Below are 25,021 nucleotides of genomic sequence, written 5' to 3'. Positions count from 1 at the left end.
TACATAACAAAACGATATGTACATTTTGATGTTCCCTATGTTACTGTATGAGTAGCCTACTTCTTCCACCACTGCAATATATATATATATATATATATATATATATATATATATATATATATATATATATATATATATATATATATATATATATATATATATATATATATATATATATATATATATATATATATATATATATGTGTGTCACGGTAGTAACATGCAGCCATAGTATTGTTTGTTTGCTTGTGTGCGCGTGGATGTGTGTGCGTGCGTGCGTGGGTGCGTGCGTGCGTGCGCGCGTGTTCTGTGCATGCCTGCCTGTGTGCATGTGTAAGTGCGCGTGCGTACCTGCGTGTGTTTGTATACCTGGTCCAGAGTTTGTCAGCAGAATGCCTCAACACCGTCACAGACCACATTAAAAGTCTGTAGGAGAAGAAAATGAGTCAGAATGAAACACCCCACATTCACTTACTCACTCGTCCGTCGTCCGTTATTCAGTTTAGTCAGTAAATGACAGTAAAGTTGCCACTTTCTCAAAACGTTGAGGTTCTTTTATAACTCTATGGGTTTTATTCAGTGAGGCTTTTTGGGGTATACAATATAATAGGCTACCTGGTGTACAGACGTGTCCTGGTCGCCAGGTGCTGCTGTCCGCTGGACATTATTTATTCTCCATCGACCGAGAGACGTTTTCAGAGACCCAAGTTCACCCGGCCAACCATGGAGTTACATTACAAACACATTCACGCTACAATAATATTTGCTGCAGCCACACAAATAATACGTAACTCTGAGGGCGTGCAATTGGAACCAAGCGGGACAACCGGGCGTAAATTAATTTAACACGACGTCACAGCATGTAATAAATGATTGATTGAACTCAGTGTTGCCAGATTTTGCGAGAATATGAAAACAAGCCAAAGAAGCGACTAGGCAATGACTATTTGAAAATAGCCGCTCCATCTACAAGCTCACAATGGTGAGCTTGTAGGACCTGCTGTTTTCACAAAAAAAAGAGAGAAACATTTAGGAGAAAAAATGAGGTAATTTTTGAATATTTTTTAAACTTTTTTTTAAATCACAAATCTTGGCACAAAATATTTTCAGATGGGGGGGCTGGACAAATACATTAATCTGGGGGTCCTTGCCATGAAAATATTTAAGAACCACTGGTTTAAACAACATTTAGGAAACTATTGTAAATATTCACAATCAATCATTGTGTAGCTGTAGCCTATTGAGAAATGTATGGCAACGCAACAATATCTGATCAATGCGCACATTAAAAGTGAGTAGGCAACATTAATGACAGACAAACACCCTTATGCACCTTACACATAACATTTACATTGCAATTATTTTATAATTCAATTCAGAAATTCAAATGATATCCTAATGGGCTAAAGAGTATACACCTCCTCTGGAGATATCTTCAGTCAGATAGATGGATGACACAGACATGGTCTGGAGGCTGGAGCCAGGCTAGGACAGACAGCCAGCACACGTATTGTAAATCTTCCCATGATAATAGTATATAGCCTATATTCTAGGCGGTCGAAACCTCTAGTATATTTACCAGCAAATGTTCAGAAAAACAAGCCCAAAGTCGCTTATAATAAGACGACATGGCAACCCTGAACTCAATCTGGAAATTTGCCGCGGCCCCCTTTTCTCTTTTTTCAACAAATGATAGTCGTCTTGGCCAATCACGGCCTCAGCAGCTCCTCGTCCCCGCCTCCTTTTGGCTCTTGGAGGCGGCTGGACTAATCAGCGTCCGCCTCCTGGCTGCGCGTGCAGCCATTTTGTAAGAAAATCAAGCAAGTCTGCCGCCCTGTACCTTCAGCCTCAGACCTGCAGTTTTTATTGTGCAATGGACGGGTAAGTCAAAAAAAAGATCCGCATTTACTTTTTTTTTCAACCATTAACTATACACGTTAACTTGTCGTTATTGTATGTATGCCGACTGTAACACGGAGTCGTCGTAGAGCAGCTTCACTTCTTCTTCAACGTTTTATAAGTGGAAAGTTTCACTTGAAACATTTTTTTTCTTTTTTTCAAAACCAGATGCAACAGTTAGCAAGAAGCGTTAGCCGTGGAGCTAGTAGGTTAGCCTCCTCCTCAGTAGCTAACGTAACGTCCGCAACTGTGTAGTTGTGTCGCGCATCAAGTTCATATATTTTTCTTGAAAGGATGTCAAACTTATCCTTAACTGGTCATTATTTGGTTCTGATCGCGTCTTGTCTTTGGTTTTTAAGTCTGGACAGGTCGCGGTGTTAAAGTGAATGCTGGGCAGTAAAACGTTGGGTAGGTAACGTTAGCAAAGATGCTTTTAACTCGCTGAAAACTAGCAGATCTACAAACCCACATCGCGTCCTATGTGCGAAGCTTTGTGGGTTTGTAGATCTGCTATTTTCAGGCCCTAAACCCACGGTAACTTCGTGAGAACTCTAAAGCAACGTGTCTTATTTCCGCATTCATTTGTCTGTCCAGGGCCATGTTGAAGATGCCTGGCCTCGGTATGTCGTTGCGTTTCTTCATTTTTAAACATGTCTTACTTTGATCATCAGTGTTGCCATATCGACTTATTATAAGCGACATTGGGCTTCCTTTTCTGTAAAGTTGCTTGTTGAATATTGGTGTTTTGTGGGCTTGTTTCTAATGTGTACTTGCCTATTTAGGCTTGCATCACAATATGTTTTAAATGTATTATTTAACCTGTGGATCTCAAATATTTTAATGGGAAGTTTTTTTTTGCCAGGGAGCATTTTATTTGTGTTAAAATGTTTCAGAAATATTCCACATTTTATTGCAAAGTTGTTGAGTGAGCTTGTAGTGCGGCTATTTTCAAATAGCCGATGCATAACAGGTTTATAGTGCTCATGTGGCAAAGTTGCTTCTTTTTGGCATGTTTTCCTAGACCTCGTTGCTTATTTCTTTAACAAAATATGGCAGCACTTTTTGCATTGTTTTGATAGATGTTGTTGTTCAGCCGCGTAATAATGCTATGGTTCGGGAGTGTCGAGCAGAAAGGGTCAGGGAACACGTTCTTCTGTTGGAAACTGCCACCAGGCAACAAGTTAAACTTGTTGCTTTTTTAATCTTAACTTTTCCATCCATCCACAGCCGCCTAGACGCTGATCTGTACCCCCTGGGAGCCGGCTACGTCCCTGAGATTGAGTGAGTTGTTTTCAGATGCATTTGCACTTTTTGTTTAAAAGAATAAATTAAGACCACAAAAATTGTTCCGTAAGTGATGCCTTAAAAAAAAAAAATCTCCCCAATCTTTCACTTTTTGAGTCATCCAGACCATTCATCAGTCTTTTTTCCCCTCAATGTATTTAAGATGTTTATGTCATTTAAATAATAAATGACTACATGTCACTTAAGATACAAACGTGATGTAGTTCTAAGGCCTTTCCTTTATGCTGATCCCTGCAGCATACAAAAACATGTTCTCATCATATCTGAATGAGGAAGTCAAATAGATTGCCTGCCCTGTGGCTAACATACTGTCTCTTTTCTGTGAGCGGTATGCTTCCCAATGAGTAGAACTGTGTTCTTCGGCACTGTATGCCTTTTTTTAAAGTCTCATCTGTATGATTTATTATGACTTGTATGTATTTTTGCCTGCCATCTAAAATGTTTATTTTTCTTTCTCAGCAGTGTCCATGACATATCAGTTGGCACCAAGGTAGGCATCTCTTTATTAACCTTTTTTATATTAAAACCATGTGCCTTTTTTCTCTGGCCTGTTTCTATAATTGGGCATAGAGGAAGAAATGTTGGTTATATGCCTTGTGTTTAAATGTATAATTAAAACCAGCAAACCAAATCTTTTTGACAGTCATTCACATTAGAAATGGAGAAGTATTGCTAACTATGTGACCGATACACAAAGTCTGTCCGTGTGGTTAGTCCGGAAGCAGTTCCTCTATAATTACAGAGCTGCTGTCCAAAACGATTTATCATGTGCAATGAGTTGGCAGTTAGTGTACCCTTTAAAATGTATTATTAAAAACAAGTAAAGGGTCAAGAGATGAAAGAGAGGGCCAGTTGCAGCAACACTGAGACTGCGGACGTAGTACGTTTTAATTAATCAATTAAAATGGATAATCTGTTTTTTCATTGACTGTTGTGAAATCAAACTTCCTGTTGTTCATTTCTTCAGTTCAAGTTTAGCCTGTTTGTCTCTTTTGTTGGCATCTTAAGAAAGCAGCTGCATCATGTTGTGTTGCTTGAAGTTTTTTGGTCCCATAACGATGACCTACTTACTCACACTAATGAGAACAGATTGGCGAAGTTGTGTCGTTTTTTTCTGCTTAAATTGATGGGCTCGTATGATGTTGATGAGCATTTCTTTTGAGTGGATTAAGTAGTGTGGCTCTTAGAGTCATATGTCGCTGAAGGTAAAAGTCTTGTTTTGCTTGTTTGTGTGAACATGTTTTAAATGGGAACACATTTGAGTTTGGCAAACTACGGTTGTTTGGTATTTGTGTACCCAATAAAAATGCTTGTTTAAGTAGTAACCCATGGCTACACTGTCTGGAGCAGACGTGTAGGTGGAGTGATTGAACTGAACAGAACAGAGGGTTGTAACCTTCCCCCTGCTGCCTCCTCACATTTTCCCGGCCAAAGGTCCTCTGCTGTGTAAACAGCCACTCCGATAGACACACACCCAGAGGAGAATCAGACACAGGCCCCATCCCCCTAATTCATTGTCAGGCTGTTAAATTAGGTCCATTGTTTTCCCATGCATGATTAAAAATGGACCCTCAAGGGGTACCAATTGATACCTGAGATTAGAGATTGACCACCCCCGGGCCCCGGGTGTCTTTCTTGGTCTCTCTCTTCCCCATTTTCTTAATTTTGATATGTTGTGGGAACTTTGATGCAGAGTTATGGAGTCCTGCCTCTCTGGAATCTGTAATTATTCCGTCTGGGCAGAGTGTCTGGAATTCCGCGGTCACATTCCAATCCCCTCCTCTTCCCGGGCCCCCTCCTAGTGTGGCACAGTTCCCTGCCCCCTCCCCTGGCCAAGGGTGATCACATTAACTAAACACGCCTCTACCTGCAATGTTATCGCTTGTAAGTTCACCACCCAACGGTCCCCCCCCCCCCCACGCATTCCAGATTCATAAAGTGGGTAAAGAAGAGGTCCCCCGGCATCTAATTTTATACTGTTGTCAGAGGTACAAGTTTTTAAAATGTTAAACACCCACTAGTTTTCTCCACATTAACTGTCTTTTTCGTTCGCCATGTGAATGAAAACCAGGTGTGTGGGGGCAGGGCGGGCATATTGTTCCTTGAGTCGCGTTCCGTATCAAGTTCTGTAGGCCATTGTTAATGAAAGGAGACTACTCAACAGTTTCAGTGTGTGGGTTGGCTACAAGACATCAGTCCCTCAGGTTACCATTACATTGTCAAGAGTTCTGAGCAAACAAAGGCTACAGGCAAGCCAGTACTCGTTGAGCTGGTTTGTGTCAGATGAATGATTTTGGTTTGGCTTTGCAGTCAACCAACAAAGACATACTCTTTAGCTCGTTCTTCTTTCATCTCCCTGCTCTGTAATTTTATCTAGTGTCTACTCGTCATCTCAACCTCACGACTTTGTCAAAGAGCGACAATGCTGTATTTCTGTGCGTGTGTGTAATGTATATATAAAAAAATAAGTCTGTAGCTTGTGTTTTATGTACCTCCTTTGTACTGTGCTCTTCCCTCTTCCTTGGCTCACAGTGGTTATTATTAGAATGAGGAAGTGGAAGGGAAAAGTGTTGCTATGGAACAATGACCATCAGTCTCCAGAAGGACGATGGCCTGATCCTAATCCACTTCCTCTTTGGTGCTGGTCTGTTGAGCAGCAGTGCAACGCTGCTTGGCATATACGTATACAGTCACTATGCCAGGCTGGAGCTATAAGCACCATGCCTCACAGCCTACATCGGTACTAGTAGTCATGTCAATAAATGAATGTTGAGACTTTCTGGAGAAACAAACTCCTACTCATTTGTATTGGAGAGCTCTGTTTAGCATGTAGTTTCTAGTTTCTCAGAGACTCACTATCTTCATGGCATATCTTGCCAGAGTTGCGGACAGGAATGTGATTGCAGGGTTTTCTGAGAGACCACTCCCATTCCTTTGTGAAAGGAAATTACTGTTTTTGTGTTTTCTGTCCCTTATTACTTTTCTGGACCATACCTTGAAGGGAGGATCTTGCTTGTTTGTACTTTAATTCGTTGGGAATTATATGGTATAAAGTCGGGATACTACTTTTATTACATTTATTTTGCTGCTCAGGATCCAAATGCCAATTTCTGGTCTTCCTGTGACACAGGCTCATTGCTAGGGTTGTGAATGACTGTATTTTGCAAATCGACGTGTCTGAGGCATTTACAGAAAAGTCTAGTTTGCCCAAATCGTCCCACATAACACTCCTATGTAAAGTTGGCAGCATGCAACTTGAGGAAATGAAACTGTAGCGCACACATGACCAGACGTGCACTGGTCTCCCACACACAGCTCTTTTCTCTCCGGTTTTTGGAAAACAGTAGTGACTGTAATTTATTAAACATTTTTAATTGCCTATTTTGGGGCGGAAAAGTAGAGATTGTTTTTTAATAGGCAATTAAAAATAAAATGTTTTTGATTTCTATAGTCGACTGAAGCATTATTCAAATCTAGTCAAAGATGACATAATGTCCACACTGATACCTATGATATATTTTAATTTTTGTGTCCTGACGCCTGAAAATTTCTCAATCTTAGATCAGTGATCTCTTAAATCAGAACTTCTTTGACAGACAGGTTCATGGAACGTAGGCCTCGGTCGGGGGGGGGGGGAGGCCCCTGATCATGACTAGTGGAGGGGGACAGAGCTGGGGCCTGTTGCTTTGCGTCCGCCTTACTCTAGATAGATAGAAGACCCTGTTTGTATACGGGGCCTCAGTGAGTCAGCCTGACCATCTGGAAGTCAAAGGATAGTTTATACTGCCACTAACGGTCAATGTTGTGCTCCCATAGCAACAACTGTATCCCAGTACCCCCAGCCTCTCCTCAGTACGTTCTTTAACCCGACCACCCCACCAAGAGTTTTCTGTCAAAGATCACACTATTCTGTCTGTTTTCCTGAGTGGCCTTTTACAGTCCAACTGGTACCCCCTCCACCCCAAGAAAAACTAGAAGCACAAGTTTTTGCAAGACAGAGGGGAATGCTGGCAGACCTGCATGGCTGGTGGTTGTCAATGCGCTCCAGGGCTCTTCAGCTCCCAGAGAGAGTCCTCTTGGGGGCTCCATATGTGTGCTGCTGCGTAACAATGCCCCCAGTCTGAGCCTGAACAGGACTTCCATTGTAAAGTGATAGAGCTTAGGCTGCTGAGCCACTCCTTGTGACTCCCAACACTGACTCTACGATACACACATACTGAGAACAGCCTTGAAACAGCACTTTTATCAACTGGTGTAAGAGCCGAGACAAGGCTGTCTCAGAATGATAGTACAGTACTGTGGTGTGTGTTGGGAGTATCCCGTTCTCTCTTCTCATCCCAGAAGGCAGCTTCAATGTGCTTTCCTTCCTCCCTCCACTTATCTCATGAGAGGATTGCTTGTACACAGTAAAATCCTCAGTGTTAACTTATCCATTTGTAACTCGGATGTAATGTAAACAAATGGACCCTTATGTACACTCTGTTAAATTAACACTGAGGATTTGACTGTGTAATGGCTGTCGGCTTGTTGTAGGGAGGAACCCTCACTGCTGACACAGCCCTGAGAATCCTGATTCTAGCTGTTCTGCATCTGTGTGGTGTGACTACTGTAAAATCACGTGATCCTTTCGGAATGCTCCCCAGACTTAGAAATAATAGACTTTTAGTTCCTGTGACTTACAGGTTCTAACTTGGCAGTCACATAGTGAAGGGAGCGTTTCAAACGAAGTAGGGGCCAACACATGATTATAGTGGAAAGTTGTGGCCCCTGGCGAACTAGGTCGCTGTATTCTCTCCATGAGTAAGGTTCTCAGTGTGTTTTCTCAATCCTCTTTAGTTATCAGATGACTGCCTGCCTGACTACCCAGCACAAAGGCTTGGTAATATGAGCGCTGAGTGTGCTCCACCTGTCACGCTGTGCCCTCACTTTAGAATGCACTGAACTGAACCTTTGTTTTCTCTTCTTCTCTCTCCCTTTGCAGAGGGGATCCGACGAACTATTTTCTTCCTGCATAACCAACGGTCCCTATATCATGAGCTCAGGTACGGATGGGGGGCAGTTACTATGGCGGATCGGATTCTCTTTATTCAAGTGGCTGCTGGTTGTTTTGTGTGCATGTGCGCGTTGTTTTGGTTGCCATGGCGATCGATTCATTATTCAGCAAGCAAGCCGGAGATACTGGCTCTTATCTGGCCCCATGTCACTGATTGGTCCAATGTTTCTTTTTTTTTCTTGTCTTTTTCCAGCCAATGGCAATGACAGTAAAAAATTTAAAGGTGAGATCCGGAGCCCCGGCGTTCCCTCACGTGTCGTCCACGTTCGCAAGCTGCCCAACGACATTAATGAGGCTGAGGTCATTGGGCTTGGCCTGCCCTTTGGCAAGGTTACCAATCTGCTGATGCTGAAGGGAAAGAACCAGGTATGAACTGACTGATATAGAATACTTGCACACCTGTAAGCCACTTAGCTTAGAATTTCCGCAGGTAGGCTTTGGCTGCATATGATCTTCAGAACAAGAGCTGAAATGCTTAATAAACTGATGCCAAAACTGTAATTTGGAGCACCTTGCTCTCACCTGGAAGTTAAGACTGACGGTGAGGAAGGAATCTTCCTCACTGTAATATAGTGTAGATTATTTAGACAAACACTTCAGTCCATCCAACTTGTGGCGTAATGTTGTCCAAATAGTTTCTATATTCAAGTGAGTTAGAAAAGTTTATGTATGTGCTTTGTATTTTCCCCCCGCTATGCACAGAGGTGTGCCGAAGCCTCCACATCCATAAAGGAAATTACAAAAAATGAATTAATTCACACCGACAGGAAAAACTCATGTCTGTCCACTGCCCCGCAGGCCTTCCTGGAGCTGAACAGCGAAGAGTGTGCACAGACAATGGTGAACTACTACTCCTCTGTCACCCCCATCATCAGGAACCACCCAATTTACATGCAGTACTCCAACCACAAGGAGCTCAAGACTGACAACTCGCCCAATCAAGTGGTATGATGACACACACTCCGATGCATTGGTTCTGTAAGATTAGTATTCAAGGAATTTACAATTATTTTACACACAAACTGCTCTGGGTGAGTGTACCAGCTGAGTTCTTAAAATCGAAATGCTGCAATATACATGCAAAGAGCTGCCTTCTGACATGGGCCTCAAACTTTTTAGTATGAATTATTTTGTGTCTGTTCAAGGCTCGACAGAGCCTGAGTCTATATTTGTGGCAGGGTCACAGACTAGCTGCATTAAGCATGGTGATAATTCTACCAAACTGGTTCCAACATTGTTGAAAGGATTATGAGCGAACCACAGGGGAAAAAAGGCTGCATGCCAAACATGGGCGTACCAGTCATGTCACACTATGGTTCCACGCTAAATATATTTTCTACCATGCCAATTTGTCTCTTGGTTTGTGTGTGTCCTCCAGCGAGCACAAGCAGCGCTGCAGGCAGTGAATGCACTGCAGGGTGGAGGAATGGGAGCCATAGCCATGCCAGGGGATGCCATGGCTGGAGCCATGGCTGGAGGCATGGCTGGAGGCATGCCTGGCAGCCAGAGCCCTGTGCTGAGAGTCATAGTGGAGAACCTCTTCTACCCAGTCACCCTGGATGTATTGCATCAGGTACGTAATGCATTCAGTAGTTATTCACTGCACGGACAGCTGGCTTTGCATTGCCGTGCTGTTGCAGCTTTTCATCTCTTCTAAATGAGATTGTAATAAGTTGATAGGTGTTGCTAGTTTCAACCATTATCATTCTTTACATCCTGGTGCGTCTTTCCTCCAGATCTTCTCTAAGTTCGGCACTGTGCTGAAGATCATCACCTTCACCAAAAACAATCAGTTCCAAGCTCTGGTGCAGTATGCTGACGGAATGACAGCTCAGAACGCCAAACTGGTAAGATGGGTGGAACATCTGCTTTATCATCTGATTGATTTATTTTGAACTAAGATGAGTCCCTCTGGGCCTTTTGTGGCATTTATGTCTGGAGCTGAATCAGCTTATGGTACAGAAATCTTATTTGGTAACATAGTTGACATAGGGGAACAGAAGAACATGACCTCGTACTCAAGGAAGGGTGCGTGCAGGCTATATGTTAGACTTACCAATCACTGTATTTACCATGTAAATTATATAGCTGAACTTAATGCAAATGATGTGGAACATGATATCAATTAGAAATACATAAATTAACCTTGAAACCCTTCAATGTATCCTATCGACGATCATAACCCACATCTGTCCCCTCTCAGTCCCTGGATGGCCAGAACATCTACAACGCCTGCTGTACCCTGAGAATCAGCTTCTCCAAGCTCACCAGCCTCAACGTCAAGTATAACAACGACAAGAGCAGAGACTACACCCGGCCGGACCTGCCCACTTTAGAGTCCCAGTCCTCCCTCGACCACCAGGCCATGGCAGCTGCTGCCTTTGGTAATTTCTGTACGTACATTTTGCTACTTGCTTCAAATTGTTACACAAACGAATCGCTCTTAAAGCCACACTGATTGTTACTGCACTGGATCCACAGCATTAAGTGGAGGGAGGTGGCTTTACAGGATTTCCTGTCGCCACTTCCCTGTTACTGCATTTCCTGCCCATTTGCGCTGGCCTGATTGTTGCTGGTACCCTCATTGAAAACGGTCTAATCTTTGCTCTGCATACCCTCCTGCTGTTCCAGCTTCTCCAGGGCTCATCTCTGCCTCTCCTTATGGTGGCCATGCCTTTCCCCCGACCTTCACCATCCAACAGGCAGCAGGTTAGTTAGCTGACGCTTGGATATTTCTCATTGTGATTTTCTTTTTGTCTCCGCCAGGCCGAATGCGTGGCTGAGACTATGTTTTTCCCCCTGTCCGTGTGTGTGTCCGTTGGTCTGTGAACAGTACTGTCTGCCCAATCGACGTGAAACTGTGCACACACACTCCCTGGATGCCAAAGCTGAACCTCTGCCCCAAATGTCGGCCTATTATAGCGCCACCAGCAGGCCGTTTTTTATTTTATTTTATATGACATACATTTTCTGATATAACTCCTACAGATTTTTTCCAGACATCACGCAAATCATTACACATTATCTCTATGGTCATGTCAAAACGGATCTGTCCCGTGTTTCGCTTTGAACTAAATGCCTCAAATCATGAATGCAGTGTCCGATTGGTGTGAAAGGCCAAGGAAGAAATGCCACCCCTTTCACATTGGCCATATTATAGCGCCACTAGTAGGTCGATTTTTGCTAAGCAGATTTTTTTAAATATTACTCCTACACATTTTGACCAAACATCACGCAAATCGGTACACATTATCTCTATAGTCATGTGATCAAGACGGATCTGTCCGATATTCCATCTTGATTGTTATCTTAAGTTTGCAATAGTGGCTCATTTGGAACAAAATGCCTCAAATCATGAACGCAGCGTCAGAGTGTCTCTGTAGAAGTTGAGGGATTAATGATGAAGTTATTGCAGAGTCCACTCACCTCCTATAATGACTGCATTTAAAACATTGCTGTCCCACAGTAACCTACCTCCTGGCGAAGACCTGTGCTCCAAGAAGCACTTTTTCTAGTCGTTTCTGTTCAGCGTTGTAATTATGATAATGTATATTTCATATGATTCTGCTGATCCTCCTCAGTCTTGTTTTACTTTTTATCTATATGCAAACGGAAGTGAGCTCAATATACTGATATGTAATTATTACCACGTATTGTTTCCCTTTAGGTCTGTCAATGCCTGGTATGCCCGGTGGCTTGTCATCTCTGGGAATCAGTCACGGTAGCATGGCGGCCGCAGCGGCTGCCGCCAGCAGGCTCGGCCTGTCGGGGCTCTCAGCCGCCGCTGGGGGTCACAACGTCCTACTGGTCAGCAACCTGAATCCTGAGGTTAGTACAGCTCACCAGGTGACCGACCCACTTTACCTGCACACTCGCACACTGTCTCAATGCAGTGCCGAGCGACACTGCAACAATGTAGATTTTATCTAGTCCCTCAAGAGTCACAACGTGGTTTATTGACCTCTACCCATCATCCACACGAAAGGTCAAGCGTTCTGCCCCTCCCTCCTTCTCCCATGTCCCTCTCCCCTCACTCTCCTTCAGATCAATGGGAGAACCATCTTGTCTTTTTGACATTTTAAAAGGGTCGTCTAAGTCCAAGCCTCTCCTTTCTCTCTGAGGACCTCTCCTCTTTGTGTTTGACCAAACCTGCTGCATTTCTGATCTGCATTTTTTTGTTCACTGTGGATTTTTTTTTATTAAAAAAACAAAACTAACTTCTTTTTTTTTAATTCTTACCATTTCATATCTTCATTTTTATTATCCATTAGTTGAAATCATTCTTGAGTTGTTAGAGAGACAATATTACTTTTTTGAGCGACACATATTCATGTTTGAGTGACACATTAATGATCTAGTTTATCCTTTTTATGCATAGTGTAGAACATTCCAGAAATAGTCCATTCCATTCATTACATTAGACAAAGACAGACGATATCTGTAGCCTTATTTATGTTGATTTAAATGAAATAAAATTGTGTGATTAGCTTTAGTCAAATATAATGTTAAATAAGCTAGCCGTTAACAGTATTTAAAGCAAAAGTACATATTGTCTCTTGACTTTTTCCCCTGTATTTCATTGTTAATCTTTATTCTCTTCTTTTGTTTCTCCTAGTGTTCCCATAGTGACAGTGCATTTTAATTTAGCCAGTTCTACTGTCTTGAAGCACTACATTTCTTTGTGTATACTGACCTTGTTTTTTTACTTCCTCCTTCCTTCCATTCTTTCTTTATCTCCTCTCTCCTTTCTCTCCCCTCCTCTCCCCTTTATTATTTTTTAAAATATCCCCACCAACACCCACCTGGACTCTTGCCAACTGACTGCACGCCCCCATGACCAATTGTCCCCTCCTCTCCCTGATCCCCCATTCCACTGTCACTACGACTCACTCTTTCTCTTACCCTCCTCATCCTCCCTTCATTGCGTCCCAATTTGGTTTCCACCCACCCATTTTGAAACCTCAAAAACCATACACCATACACAACATCTTTGCCCCCCAACCACCATACCATCATCACCATCCTTTCATCTGTCTCCTCCTCCCTTTCTCTGTTCCATCCTTTACTTTTCTTCCTCCCACCTCCATCTCTCTGTTCCTATCCTTTTCTCCTGCTCCTTCCACCCTTTTGGAATCTTCCTTCTATTCTCCCCTTTGTCTTTCTGTCGTCTTCTCTCCATTCTCTCTCCCTCATGCCTCGTCCCTCCATGGTACTGTGGCCTTCCTGTGGACCTCGCTGCCTGTGGCCTGCGGACATGTCCCGACTCCACTCCACTGTCCTCCACTCCGCTCCGTCTTTTTTTTTTTTCCTGTTCCCCCTTCTCCCCTGCCCCTCCCCCTTCTCTCTCTCCTGCCCCGCTGCCTCCCCCTGCTGTCTCTAAAGAGCGTTACGCCACACTGCCTCTTTATTCTTTTCGGTACGTTATCATTCTTTCATCTCCTTTTTTTTTATTGCTACTGTTACCTGACAAGGTGGGCTTGTCTCGTCTCATGTTGTCCTTTTTTTTTTTATTTCATTTTTTAAACTACTGATGGCGTGTCATCAGACTTCAGAGCTATGAGGGGCTGGGGTTGTCTATTTTTGGGAGGCGGTTGTATGACCCATTTTTGATGTGGGTTTGTTTGTGTGTGTGTGTGTGTGTGTGTGTGTATACGCAAGTGTTTGGGTAAAGTGTGAGAACATTAGAAAGCTGCAGCATTTTCCAATTTCTACTGTCCACAGGCAACAAACCTGCTATTTTTTTCTTTGATACTGGTCAACAAAATAGAAAGCTCTCCCTCACTAATAGAATTGTGGGGATAATTTGGTACAGAGCAAAAGCTATCCCAAAGCAGAGCCTAAGAGATTAAAAAAGCCAATACTTTGTTTGGTTGCGCATGGTCCAAATTTTCATGCCATGTTAATTCATCGGAATTTCATTTTGTCAAGGTTTTCCACAGTTGCCTTCAGTCATTCACTTTATGAAAATGCTGCTGCCTTTTTAGATGTTTCTGTTAGTAGACATATCCCAGGGACTATGTTGTATATTCTTTGATTTATTTTGCTGTGTATATCATGTAGCTTATCTGCATGTTTAGTTTTCTCCTGCATGTTTCCCTGTCTGTCAAGTCTACTCTTTTATCAAAGACCATGATTCTGCCAATCAAACCCGCACATTTTCCTTAGATGACCCCCCCCCCCTTCAAATCACTCTCCTTCCCCACAAACATGAAATTAGCTGCCATTTTTATTTGTCTTCATCTGAAGTCATTTGTAGGCTTGAAGTTGTAGTTTTATTACAGAATGACATGGCCAGAGAATGAGTAGCCTAGCGTGATTCTGATGGTAAATAGTGTCTTTGTATATAAAATATTGTACCCACGTCCCTGATTTGCTATGTTTAGATTGTGTTCTTTGCTGTGATTGACTGTGTGGCTCCAGGTTAGATTTTGACATTGTAATGGTTGTTCCTGTTGGCACCAAGTTGTTTCGTGACCTGCGATCCCTGTCAATTCTATAGGTGTATATGGTGATGTGATGAGAGTCAAGATCCTGTTCAACAAAAAGGAGAATGCTCTGATCCAGATGTCTGATGGCACACAGGCTCAACTAGGTAACTACACTGCACCCTTCCCACTCAAACAAACATATTCTTTTATTTTCACCGTGGTCACATCTATCATTTCACCATTACATGGTATTGTACCTCTGAGCCCTTTAACCCATTAAGACCTGAGGCGATTCTTTAAAAAAATCTAAAACTTTTTTTTCCAAAAATAGCAGATCTACAAGCTCATAGCGCGGCACTTGGTGCCGCGCTATGAGCTTGTATATCTGCTATTTTTGAATAGCCAAAGAGATCTAAAGTGACACAGATGCGTTCCAGGTCTTAATGGGTTAATTAGCTTGTAAATATTTAATGCAGGGGTGGGCAAGCTTTTTGGGCACAAAAAGGGAATGTTGGTGCAGCAGCACTCTGCGATGTCTCTACTACCTTGTGTCAATGAGCAATATCCATGCTACATAACATCTACTTTCCTACATACTGGGCACCCACTGTCAACTCACAAGGCACATACTGAATGTTCTAACTAGTGACTGTACAGAGAAAGGCACTCTTGATAGGCTGTCACTCAACACTGTTGCTGCTCATTTGCATAAAGTAGTTTTTTCGCAACATTTGCATAAAGTTGACGTTTTCTCAACTTTATTTTTTGTCAACAAAGTCACTTGTGTCGCTCGGTATACCCCAGCTGCCATGGGAAATGAATGACTGCCAGCTGCATTGCCGCTTGTTGTCGGCTGATGGTGTGGGCGCGTGTTTGTGTCGGAGGTAGTAGTAGTAGTAGTAGTACAGGGAACTACCTGGCAGTCCATTAAAGTGATGTTGGTAGCTGCTGGTTGCAATTCTCTGAGGCAACAAGCTGGACTTCAGTAACAGTTGATTAATACTTTGGCAAACGTCCATTGCATCCTTCATATTCAGTTTTCCCGAATATTGCTGGTGAACAATGCCCAAGCATTAAAAAAAACTTGACGAACAAACTAAACTGTACAGGGGCTTTTGGTGGTAAATTATTTCAGAGTTTATCTAACTTTGGACACGTGGGCAATTGTAAATTAGTGATCCATTATTTTACCTCTTTTACTTCAGTTGACAGCCCTACTGTAGAACTGACGCAACGGCAGCACTGATGATGCAAAGCTTTTGTGTGCGTATCATGGCTACTGACATCCATCGTTATGAAACGGTTTTGGTGACAGTCCATAAATGCATGTAAAATGTCCCGCTTCTTGTGTCCTTTATTGCCAAAATTGTGACTATTCCTCTCGTGCACACATGATATGAGCTTGAATTGTTTTTAACTTTACCAACTGGTTTTGTGAAAACGGTTGGGGTGCAACAGTAATCATCCATTGATCTTTATAAGAAATAATGGATTTTGGAAGGACATTTTTAATGTAGCTTTTTGTTCTCATTTATCTTTTAACAAAACTCGCATTGTGACACGTGAGCTTGTAAATCGGCTATTTTTCTGCTGCACTGTTGTATGATCTATAAAATGGTGGTTAATCAGACTTATCAATTTAGTAGGTAATAAACGAATGCGGATTTTGTCATGTTGATTTTATTGATATAAAAAAAGGGAAATCTTGATTTGATTGATGGAAAAGTATAGAATAAGAAAGTAATAGATAATTGCAGCTCAATTAAACAGGCTTTCATGTTGCTGGTTGAGTTCCTCCATATCCTTCATTCTTTTTGCAGTTAACTGTTGGCTGGAAAAATCTATGATTGCTGCACAGTTGCAGATAAATAAAATGTCCCATGTCAAATTATTTTCATTCTATTCTGTGGGGACATAGTATGTTTCTTGGCATCTCTTCCTGAACTCATTCCCAATACTGTTGTTTTGTTAGCTGTTGATGAAGTATGTAGTCTAGTTCACATTCAAACCAGCCAGTCTGAGCGTGATTGGACAGCAGAGTGAATTTTATTGTCACAATCAACCTAAAAGCCTCCCTGGATCAACCAATCAATCATAAAGACACGTTGCCCATCCCTGTTTCAATGCATTTATTTTAACTCTTAACTTACAATCTGTACAAATCCTTTTATTTATTAAATATAGCAATCGCAAAGGATTTCTTTTTACATGATTTACTGCTGCTAATGGTTATAACATGCTACATGTGAAAATAACCGTTGTAAATCCACAAGCAGCAAGTCTCTTAATATTAAGACTTGGCTATTGCTCAAGAATATTTACTCAAAACATCCTGTTCTCTTCAGATCAGCAAATAGCCTCTGGTAAAGCCTGTGGTGCCAGTTTGTGCTACTTCCCCAGCATATGGGAAAAGGGCCAAGTAAGGCTTCTCAGGGCCAAATCTAAATAACAAATTAACACTCAATGTGTGTGGGGGGGGGGGCGCCTAATTAGAAGCTATAGCAAGACAATATGTGTTGGTTGTTAACACAATTAATTTCTTCCCTTAGCTATGAGTCACCTGAATGGGCAGCGGCTCCATGGCAGGGCCATGCGCGTGACCTTGTCCAAGCACACCACAGTACAGCTGCCCAGGGAGGGCTATGAGGACCAGGGCCTCACCAAGGACTATGGCAACTCACCACTGCACCGCTTCAAGAAGCCCGGCTCAAAGAACTACTCAAACATCTTCCCTCCCTCTGCCACACTCCACCTCTCCAACATCCCGTAAGTGCCATTATGGAATACTATCTCACACTCTACATATTCAGTTGTTTCTTTCATTTGTGTGATTCTTACACAGTACCGTCAAAGCATCTTAATGCAATCAGGATTTCTGCAACAAGGAAAGTGAAATAAACTGCAAAGGGGTTGGGGGTGTTGCAAAGTTAATTATCTGAGCTGCTGCATATTTATTATTTTCATACAGCTCTCTTGTGCTCTAAGCTTTTCTCTTTATCAGTGAAACTGGGGTATATTCATTATGCATATTTTTCCTTTCTATATTTAGTTACTGCGTTTAAGTGGTTCTGACAGTATTTTCTAAATATGCTACTCAAGAGGCGCAGCTATTAGCTTTAATTATGCCTCCCGTGTCTCTCGCAAAGTACTCTGAAAGACAAAGAACAAATGTTAATGCATATAGAACACAAAACCAATGTTGTCAGTTCATGTTATGTTTAAACAGTGTCTTGTCTCTTTGTACCCCTCCCTGCCTGTCAGGCCTTCAGTGGTGGAGGATGAGCTCCGAGCACTGTTTGCTAGCTCAGGAGCCACAGTCAAGGCCTTCAAGTTCTTCCAGTAAGTCGATTCAATTTACTTTGTTTCCTTACAAACATTTATTTAAATGGTTTCTCACCAGCCTGTGTTGTACTACTTTGGTTCTTCCAAACCGTCCTTGACCTTAATAGTTTGCGTGCAGTCAAGGGAAATAAAGGGATTTTCCCCCCTAGTGTCTCCACATAAGACTTTTTGTGGAGAAAATAGTGTTCCGTTTGTAACAGCCTGCATGGAAGATGGTACTGGTGCAGACGTGTATCACATTGTCAACTTACCAGTAGCCTTGATGGATAATCCTCTTGTCTCTCTGTGTATTAGGAAGGACCGTAAGATGGCCTTGATCCAGATGGGCTCGGTGGAGGAGGCCATCGAGTCACTGATCGAGTTCCACAACCATGACCTGGGAGAGAACCACCACCTCAGAGTCTCATTCTCAAAGTCCACCATTTAGTGCCCTTTTCCTTTCTCCCTCCAAGTCTGAGTACCTATTCACTTGAGTCTGCCTTCAGAGGGATGAACTACCGCTGTGCATTCCTGGCTGCATTTCATTCCAAAATGCTGAGTCCTGCCATACATCCATTCCATTAATTCCCAATTTATTATATTTTGTCATCAGGAGTGCAAAGGCTTTTTGGGGAAAGGACAACATTTTTGAATGAAATGTCTCATGATCTTGGAGCGAAATCAGGGTCAGCTGATAGACTGTCACTTTAGTAGACCAAATTGCTTAAACAATATACACCCTTCATCATGGATGTATACTTGGTGGATGTATCATATCCACTCCCGACACACTTCAGCATTCCTTGACTATTACTATGATACTTGTATGGAGATATATATTATATTTGTGTGTGCCTTTTTTGAAAAGCCACTTTGAACCTATTGGGCCAGTCGGAGGGACTTGACACAAATAATTTAATTGTCGTTTGTAGACCATCATGGATACTTTCTTTTCCAATTCAATATCTGTTGATTTATTATATTCTTAATAGATACCCACCTCTTTGCCTTCAACAGGGATCCACACCACTAGCTATAGTCCCTTATTAAGGCGATTTTTACATCATTTTTCTCAGCAGCCTTGTGCCTTAATTTGCTTAAGCCAGATTGCCTTAAACATTGCTGTATTTTCATTTGGAGATGGCTCTCAGAAAGCCCTCCCCATGCCTTTCTTTATTTGTACCAGCAATGGCATGGGGCAAGGGATCATTTGGCTTAATTACTCTTTTGGCTTAATTACTCTTTCTTTCAAGAACCAGAAAGATGTTTTGTTTATGTAAGCATTCTGTGTGCATATAGGCCCAATATTATATGTAGAAAATATGAATGTAAATCAATAGATCTTGTTGATACCTTGGTTAGGTGCTTTAGCTCCATTAGCAAGGAGGAGAGCTGTTTTCCAGCCCTGTCCTGTTCTTAAGTCCCATCTTAATTTTATTTACTCCATTTCACTAGGGGTCCCACTGTACCTGGGGCCTCGTTTAATCATTATATTCCTCTATACGTAGACGCCTTGTCTGCTCCTTTGTTTTTAATCTTAGCATTTATATGTATATCACTTCTATACTGTATTGTGTATCTATGTGTAGTAGCTGGGTTTGAGAACAATCACTGTGCCTTGACTTCATAAGTTACTGGTGTCCCTGTGGCAGAAACGCACTCTAGCCTAGGAAGCTGACCCCTACTTGTACCATGTTCAGGTTCTTATTTTACTCGAACATGACTGCATGCCCTCACTTTATTTTTAGATCCAGGTACCCTGGATTGAGACAAAGGGGGCGGTTGCTTGGAGACATTTCTCAGTCAACGTTGGCAGTCGTGTCGGGTCAACACCACAAAGTAAAAACGGCTGTTTTGTGTTTCTAGAAACCCAATAGATTTTGTTCAGAGCAAGAGGGAAGGGCAGTCATCCTTTGCTCCTCAATCCACCTCGGCTCCAGTCAGGTTCTTAGTGCACTTTGTCTCCCAGTTAGGTCTGAGTTGCACCTTCACGCTGAAGTCTTAACATGACACATTCCTGTGTGCCTATGACACAAATTTCCACAGCCTTGACCACAGTAGTCTTGGACCAGACACAGATGATGCTCTGTCTCTATTTTTGTAAGGAAATATTTCTTATGCATGGTTTCACCAAGTTTCATGTAGCCACAAACGGTTATTGCTGTTAAGGACCAAAGTACCTTAAACCCCTGCTGTTTATCCTAGTGTCCTCAAAATGTTTTTTCCACATTCCCAAATCCACACATAACCGAGGCAAATGCCCTTTCCCCCACGTTTCAATCCGTTGGACAAAAGTCATTGAATTGTTTTGAGTCACTAGTACTACTGTACTTTTTTCCCCCTATTGTTGATTTCAGAGTCTACATCAGTAGAGAATGCTCTAGAAAGGATAATTAATTGAACGACAGTACTAGCTGTGACATTGGTGGTGTAGTAGAGTGTATATGCCTGTAGTTTCTTTTTTCCCCCTTTTTTTTCTTTTCTTTCCCCACTTGTTAAAAGCTTTTATTTTTCATTCCTTTTTTTATACAGGGGGCGGGGGGGTCGAGCATTATACAAAGCAGGGTTTATGGTTGTATATACTCATGTTTTTGTACCACAAAAAATCATTTTGGATTATATATCCACTTTACCTTCAAACATGTATATTTTGATATAACGACAGTACAGACCTGTTAAGCTCTCTGGAGCTGTAAAGTTTTTTTCTTTTTTTTTTTTGTATCACAAAGATATTAAATCTATCTGAACACAAAGTTGTCTCTGTATGTGCCCAGCAGCCCCTTTGACTACTCTGTTCCTTTCTTAACTTTTCTGCTGCCTTCAATAAATCTTTAGTTTGTTCTTTCTTTCATCAGGACTCGTTTGGTTTCTGTCTCTTCCCACTTCTGTTCTGTGAAGCTGTTGCTATTCTGTATTGTTAACCTCATAACATTTTCTACATTTCCTGTGCTGTTGACTCTGACTATACTGATGTTTTTTTTACCATAATTCTTTTACTATACTTTCAGCTTCATACTCATCCCGTTTAAGCCTTGATTGTGTTAATTTATTTAGACACTCATCTTCAGGCTTTTTCAAAAATATGGTTACTGAAAAGGGATTGATCCTGGTCGACGTGGATGGCAGGGTATTTGCAAGTCTTAGTGACTGAATAATGATCACATCTCATGGTGTGACTGGATGGGTTGTCATGGAAACCCACATGACATATGTAACTGAAGATCACTGCCTAAATTAGAAAATAATTTGTAGATCTAGGCAAACAGTTGATTGGAGATGTTTGACAAACATCAACAAAGAAATATATTGGTTATGTACCACTGGAACCACTAGGTGGAAGTCTTGCTCTCTTTGTGATGATGAAAGTGGCTAGTGGACAGAGGTGACTTTACCTGTCACTCACACAATGTCAATAGTCTGGTTAAATCTCAAGTGTCTCCTTGGCTTTCTTGCTTTCTGCTCCTTTTCAGCTTCCTTTCAAAGCGGTAGGGGGATTAACCTCAGATCTCTTATGGCATTTGAGTGGGGAACAAATGAGACGGGAGAAGAGTCATTCCAGTGGGTTTTTTTGAGATTCGTAGCTAAGAGTGGCTGGATTTTGCTGTATAATCCAACTACCACGTTAAGGCTAATACAGTGAAGTGCAAATTAATCGTGACTCCAAGGCAATGTGATATGACTTAACGGAAAACAAATCGCACATGAGTAGAGCCTACAGCCAGGCTGTAGGCATTCATTTGAGGATAATAGCCAATATCCAGGCACAATGAAAAGTAAAACTAGGCTAGCCTACTGCTTTTTGGAGAAAAGTTCATATGGCTTAGTCTTTTTAGACCTAATAAAACATCTCAAGATGTGGTTATGTTCGAGTTACACCATATCTGCCCTTCAGATAGCTTATCTATTCAGAGCTCAAATATTTTTTTATTGTATTTCAAAGTACTCAACTCAATCGTCAAACTGTATGTGACTGGTGTTTGGGGTTTTGAGGCCAGTTTGCATGTCTTCAGTTTTCAGAGTAGCCTAGTCAATCAGGCCTGGCCATCACGCCATTCATTGCCCATAGGCCTATTTGACTTGAAAGAGTAAACTGAATTCATTTTGATTCAATTGTAGGGGCTACTTAAAGGTGTATTTTGTGATAATGCATAGATCGGCCTACATTTTATTCACTATTCTGATGGACGCGAGCTTGAAACAGCAGTTTGACTTTTGACTGTTTCATTTCACAATCCCAAGTTATAGACCTATAACATAAAGCAATTGCAGCACAAGCACTTTTGGACTTTTGTCTTTGGTGGGCCAAAATAAAGCTATTACCAGTTTTTATGTTCAAACAAAAATCTGACCCATCGTGTAGGCCTATAGCCCATTTCCTTCAGGTTTCTTCGAGCTGCACGTCTGAGTATAAAGTGAAACCATGTGGACAGATCACAGCATCTGGGAACTATTTGCTTCAGCATGGGTTCTAATCAATCCAATACTGGCAAACACTGAGGCCACACACACACGCTATAGGATATACCCCAAAGCTAACTGGACACAATGTTCGCTGATCAGTGGCAGAGAGAGAAGGAAAAATAGAGACTTTCATCAGTTTTTTTGTTTTGTTTTTATACTTGGGGGGGGGGGGGTTAATTTATTTCTCTAGCCTAATTTATGTTTCTCTTAAACTGGGTTCAAGAGGAGAACCATTCTCAGACTCATCCGGGATTGAAGACCCTCTTTAAAGAGTAGTGCATTCATGGTGATTTAGAATCACTTTAGAAGACTTCAAATTTGTCTGCACTACTTATATAAGATTTAGAATCACTTTTAGAGCGACAGTGGAGGATAAGGCAGAGGCTAAGGTGAATGATGCTTTTGGGGGTCCATAGCGGCTCTCTTAAAAAGCCATCAGGAGAATATCCACCTGTTTACATATGCATGCCTCAGACAGATGTTGAATAATTCATCCACGAAAGCGCGGACAACATGCAGCTGTATTTGGGTTATGGGGGTGCGCGAGTTCGCTCCCTCCCTGCCTGAATTCATGCAGCCCAAATTATAGGCATTACTTTGCAGGCAGAGCGAAAAACTGGGACACTTTGCATAAAGGACCCGACAGAGAGAGACGCAATGAAAAGGGGGAAAGGATGGAGCAGCAGAGGTTTGCAGTTTAAAACTGTGACAACGCCACCAGTTGTCTGTTTGTGGGGGAGAAAAGACGCTACCCCTTGACGCTTTTACGCGTGGGAGTTTGTAGTCTACGCACACAGAGCGAGGCTACGGATCACGGTCTTCTGTCAGACTGAGCTATCTGTAGGCTCCCAGTCTCAAGTTTTAGAGTTAGCGCCTTCACTGCGTGCCCTTTAGACCCAGCCGCCTAATGAATGTTGATGGAAAATGACTCCACTGCAGTTCCACCGATCCATCAAAAAGCGCCCCTCTCCGAGCCAATTCATCAGCACTGCACCTTTCAAATAGGAAGATCAATTAGATAGTTAACTTTATGTAAGGCGCTTCATACTGAGGCTGCGGAGCCAGTGAATCTCCTCCTGTCAAACGCTGTAGCCACTTCTGACACATTGTAAGGGCTGGCCCAATTTGCGCCTGGAAATCATCACAGAGTCACTGGTAGAGTGCAACCAAAACATGCTTTATTCACCAAAATGGAAAGTGGCATGGTGGTGTGCTGCTCCACCATGTCCCATCACATTACTTTGCCTGAGTATCTTTGTATCTGGCAGCTTTTTTATACTCAGCTGAGTCAATTAGTATGGACTCTGCCATGTTACAGGTAACCTCAAAACATGCAACCGATCTAAAAACCCACATAACCCACATCACATTCCATTAGACATCTATATCAACTACACAGGTAAATAAATACAATGTATGCACACTATTGCAAAATAAACCATATCACAATATTCTTAGCAGCTTCCAATGCACAACACAAAACCCCCCTCTGCCATTCTACTGTGGTCCAGCCCAGACATAGCCTATGGTGCTTGGGCACCATAGGGACTTAGTAGCCAGAACACCTTGGAACAGGCATAACAGTATTAAATGACACATAACACAATCAAACATCACATATATATTGCCATTACATTATATTGCACTGAAACATTGCATTTGCATGTATTGCACTGGATATATTGCAATTGTATTGCCCATCATGACCCAACATGTCTTTGTTTCCCCAGGTGGTAGCTGCTGTCCAAGGCTAAGTGGCCATCCTACCCCTAGGAAACAAACTCACATGTTTTAATACTTTCAGTTTCAATAAAGCAATTCAAATCGTGACCGCTTCGCTTTTTCTTTGTGTGCAAATATACTGTGCAAATGACTAAAGTGCATATGCTGCTCAAATATAAACAATTCAAATTGCAAAATAAGTTAAATGCGCAAAGTAGTGCCAAATATAAGTAACGGAGGACCTCTTCGTTACATTTCCCTCCCCCTCTCCAAGCTCCTAAATCTTCATGGATGCTGGGGAGACAGTCGGCCACAACGTTGGACTTCTGATGCCAATAGAGCTCCTTTGAATTGAATTGAGTCAGGCCAGAGTCCCCAGAGGTGAGAGAGACAGCACCGTTTATACCCCCGCCCGCACAGAGAGAGAGAGAGAGAGAGAGAGAGAGAGAGAAAAGGAGAGGAGAGAGAGAGAGAGAGAGTGAGAGAGTGAGCGACGCAAGTCAGCGTCGGTTTGCTTAGCACTGACTGGTTCGAGGTACCGGTACCGGTGAGTGTCGTTACTTGTCGCCGTTAGGTGGATGTTATTGAGAGCAGGTGTTAATTGAAAGCCGTGATCAACCGCGGGCAATTAAGTCCCTTATTGGATTAAAGCCAGAGACAACGGATAACGGAGAAGACACTAACTTGGGTCGCTGAGTGTGAGGATGCCGTTAATGTTTCGCAGTTATAATGCGGTTTGATTATAGCCGCCATAAAAAAAAGGTAGCACTGTTGTCGTTTTAGGAATTAATGATCCTGAACTGTAAAGATCGTTTTGGACGTAGTTTTTCAC

At 42.1% G+C, this 25,021-nt stretch overlaps 2 protein-coding genes across 5 annotated transcripts in view; both read left to right on the top strand.

Moving 5' to 3' along the window:
• The first annotated feature begins 1,815 nt into the window (after positions 1 to 1,815).
• Positions 1,816 to 20,759, top strand: LOC311036798 (polypyrimidine tract-binding protein 1-like). 4 transcript variants are annotated; one of them, XM_084045767.1, is made up of 16 exons: positions 1,816 to 1,881; positions 3,127 to 3,180; positions 3,664 to 3,694; positions 8,186 to 8,246; positions 8,451 to 8,623; positions 9,056 to 9,202; positions 9,636 to 9,830; positions 9,994 to 10,104; positions 10,461 to 10,650; positions 10,889 to 10,966; positions 11,925 to 12,085; positions 13,640 to 13,673; positions 14,757 to 14,849; positions 17,235 to 17,451; positions 17,947 to 18,024; positions 18,322 to 20,759. In XM_084045767.1, the coding sequence occupies exons 1-16, from the start codon at positions 1,874 to 1,876 to the stop codon at positions 18,452 to 18,454; spliced, it is 1,764 nt and encodes a 587-aa protein (XP_083901893.1). In that variant the 5' UTR covers positions 1,816 to 1,873; the 3' UTR covers positions 18,455 to 20,759. The 4 variants fall into 4 exon arrangements, with proteins under 4 accessions (XP_083901893.1, XP_083901894.1, XP_083901895.1 ...); XM_084045768.1 differs by having other exon boundaries at positions 1,823 to 1,881; positions 3,667 to 3,694; XM_084045769.1 differs by lacking the exon at positions 1,816 to 1,881 and adding an exon at positions 2,054 to 2,307.
• Positions 20,760 to 24,683: 3,924 nt separating this feature from the next.
• Positions 24,684 to 25,021, top strand: part of efna2a (ephrin-A2a) — an 89,952-nt gene continuing 89,614 nt past the window's right edge. The window contains exon 1 of the mRNA XM_084043865.1: positions 24,684 to 25,021. This exon is cut by the window's right edge and continues 791 nt beyond it. The gene's annotated coding sequence lies outside the window, so the exon portion shown is untranslated.

Source organism: Gymnoscopelus microlampas (genome assembly GCF_963454915.1).
Source record: "Gymnoscopelus microlampas genome assembly, chromosome: 20".
NCBI lineage: Eukaryota > Metazoa > Chordata > Actinopteri > Myctophiformes > Myctophidae > Gymnoscopelus > Gymnoscopelus microlampas.
Note: the sequence above shows the minus strand (reverse complement) of the source record. Positions and strands in the feature narration are given on the sequence as shown.

What these genes read in the sequence shown, in the direction of transcription:
- LOC311036798 (XM_084045767.1), top strand. An exon ending in TGGCACACAGGCTCAACTAG is followed by an intron (nt 14,850 to 17,234) that starts GTAACTACACTG and finishes TTCTTCCCTTAG; the next exon opens with CTATGAGTCACCTGAATGGG. An exon ending in AAGGCCTTCAAGTTCTTCCA is followed by an intron (nt 18,025 to 18,321) that starts GTAAGTCGATTC and finishes TCTGTGTATTAG; the next exon opens with GAAGGACCGTAAGATGGCCT.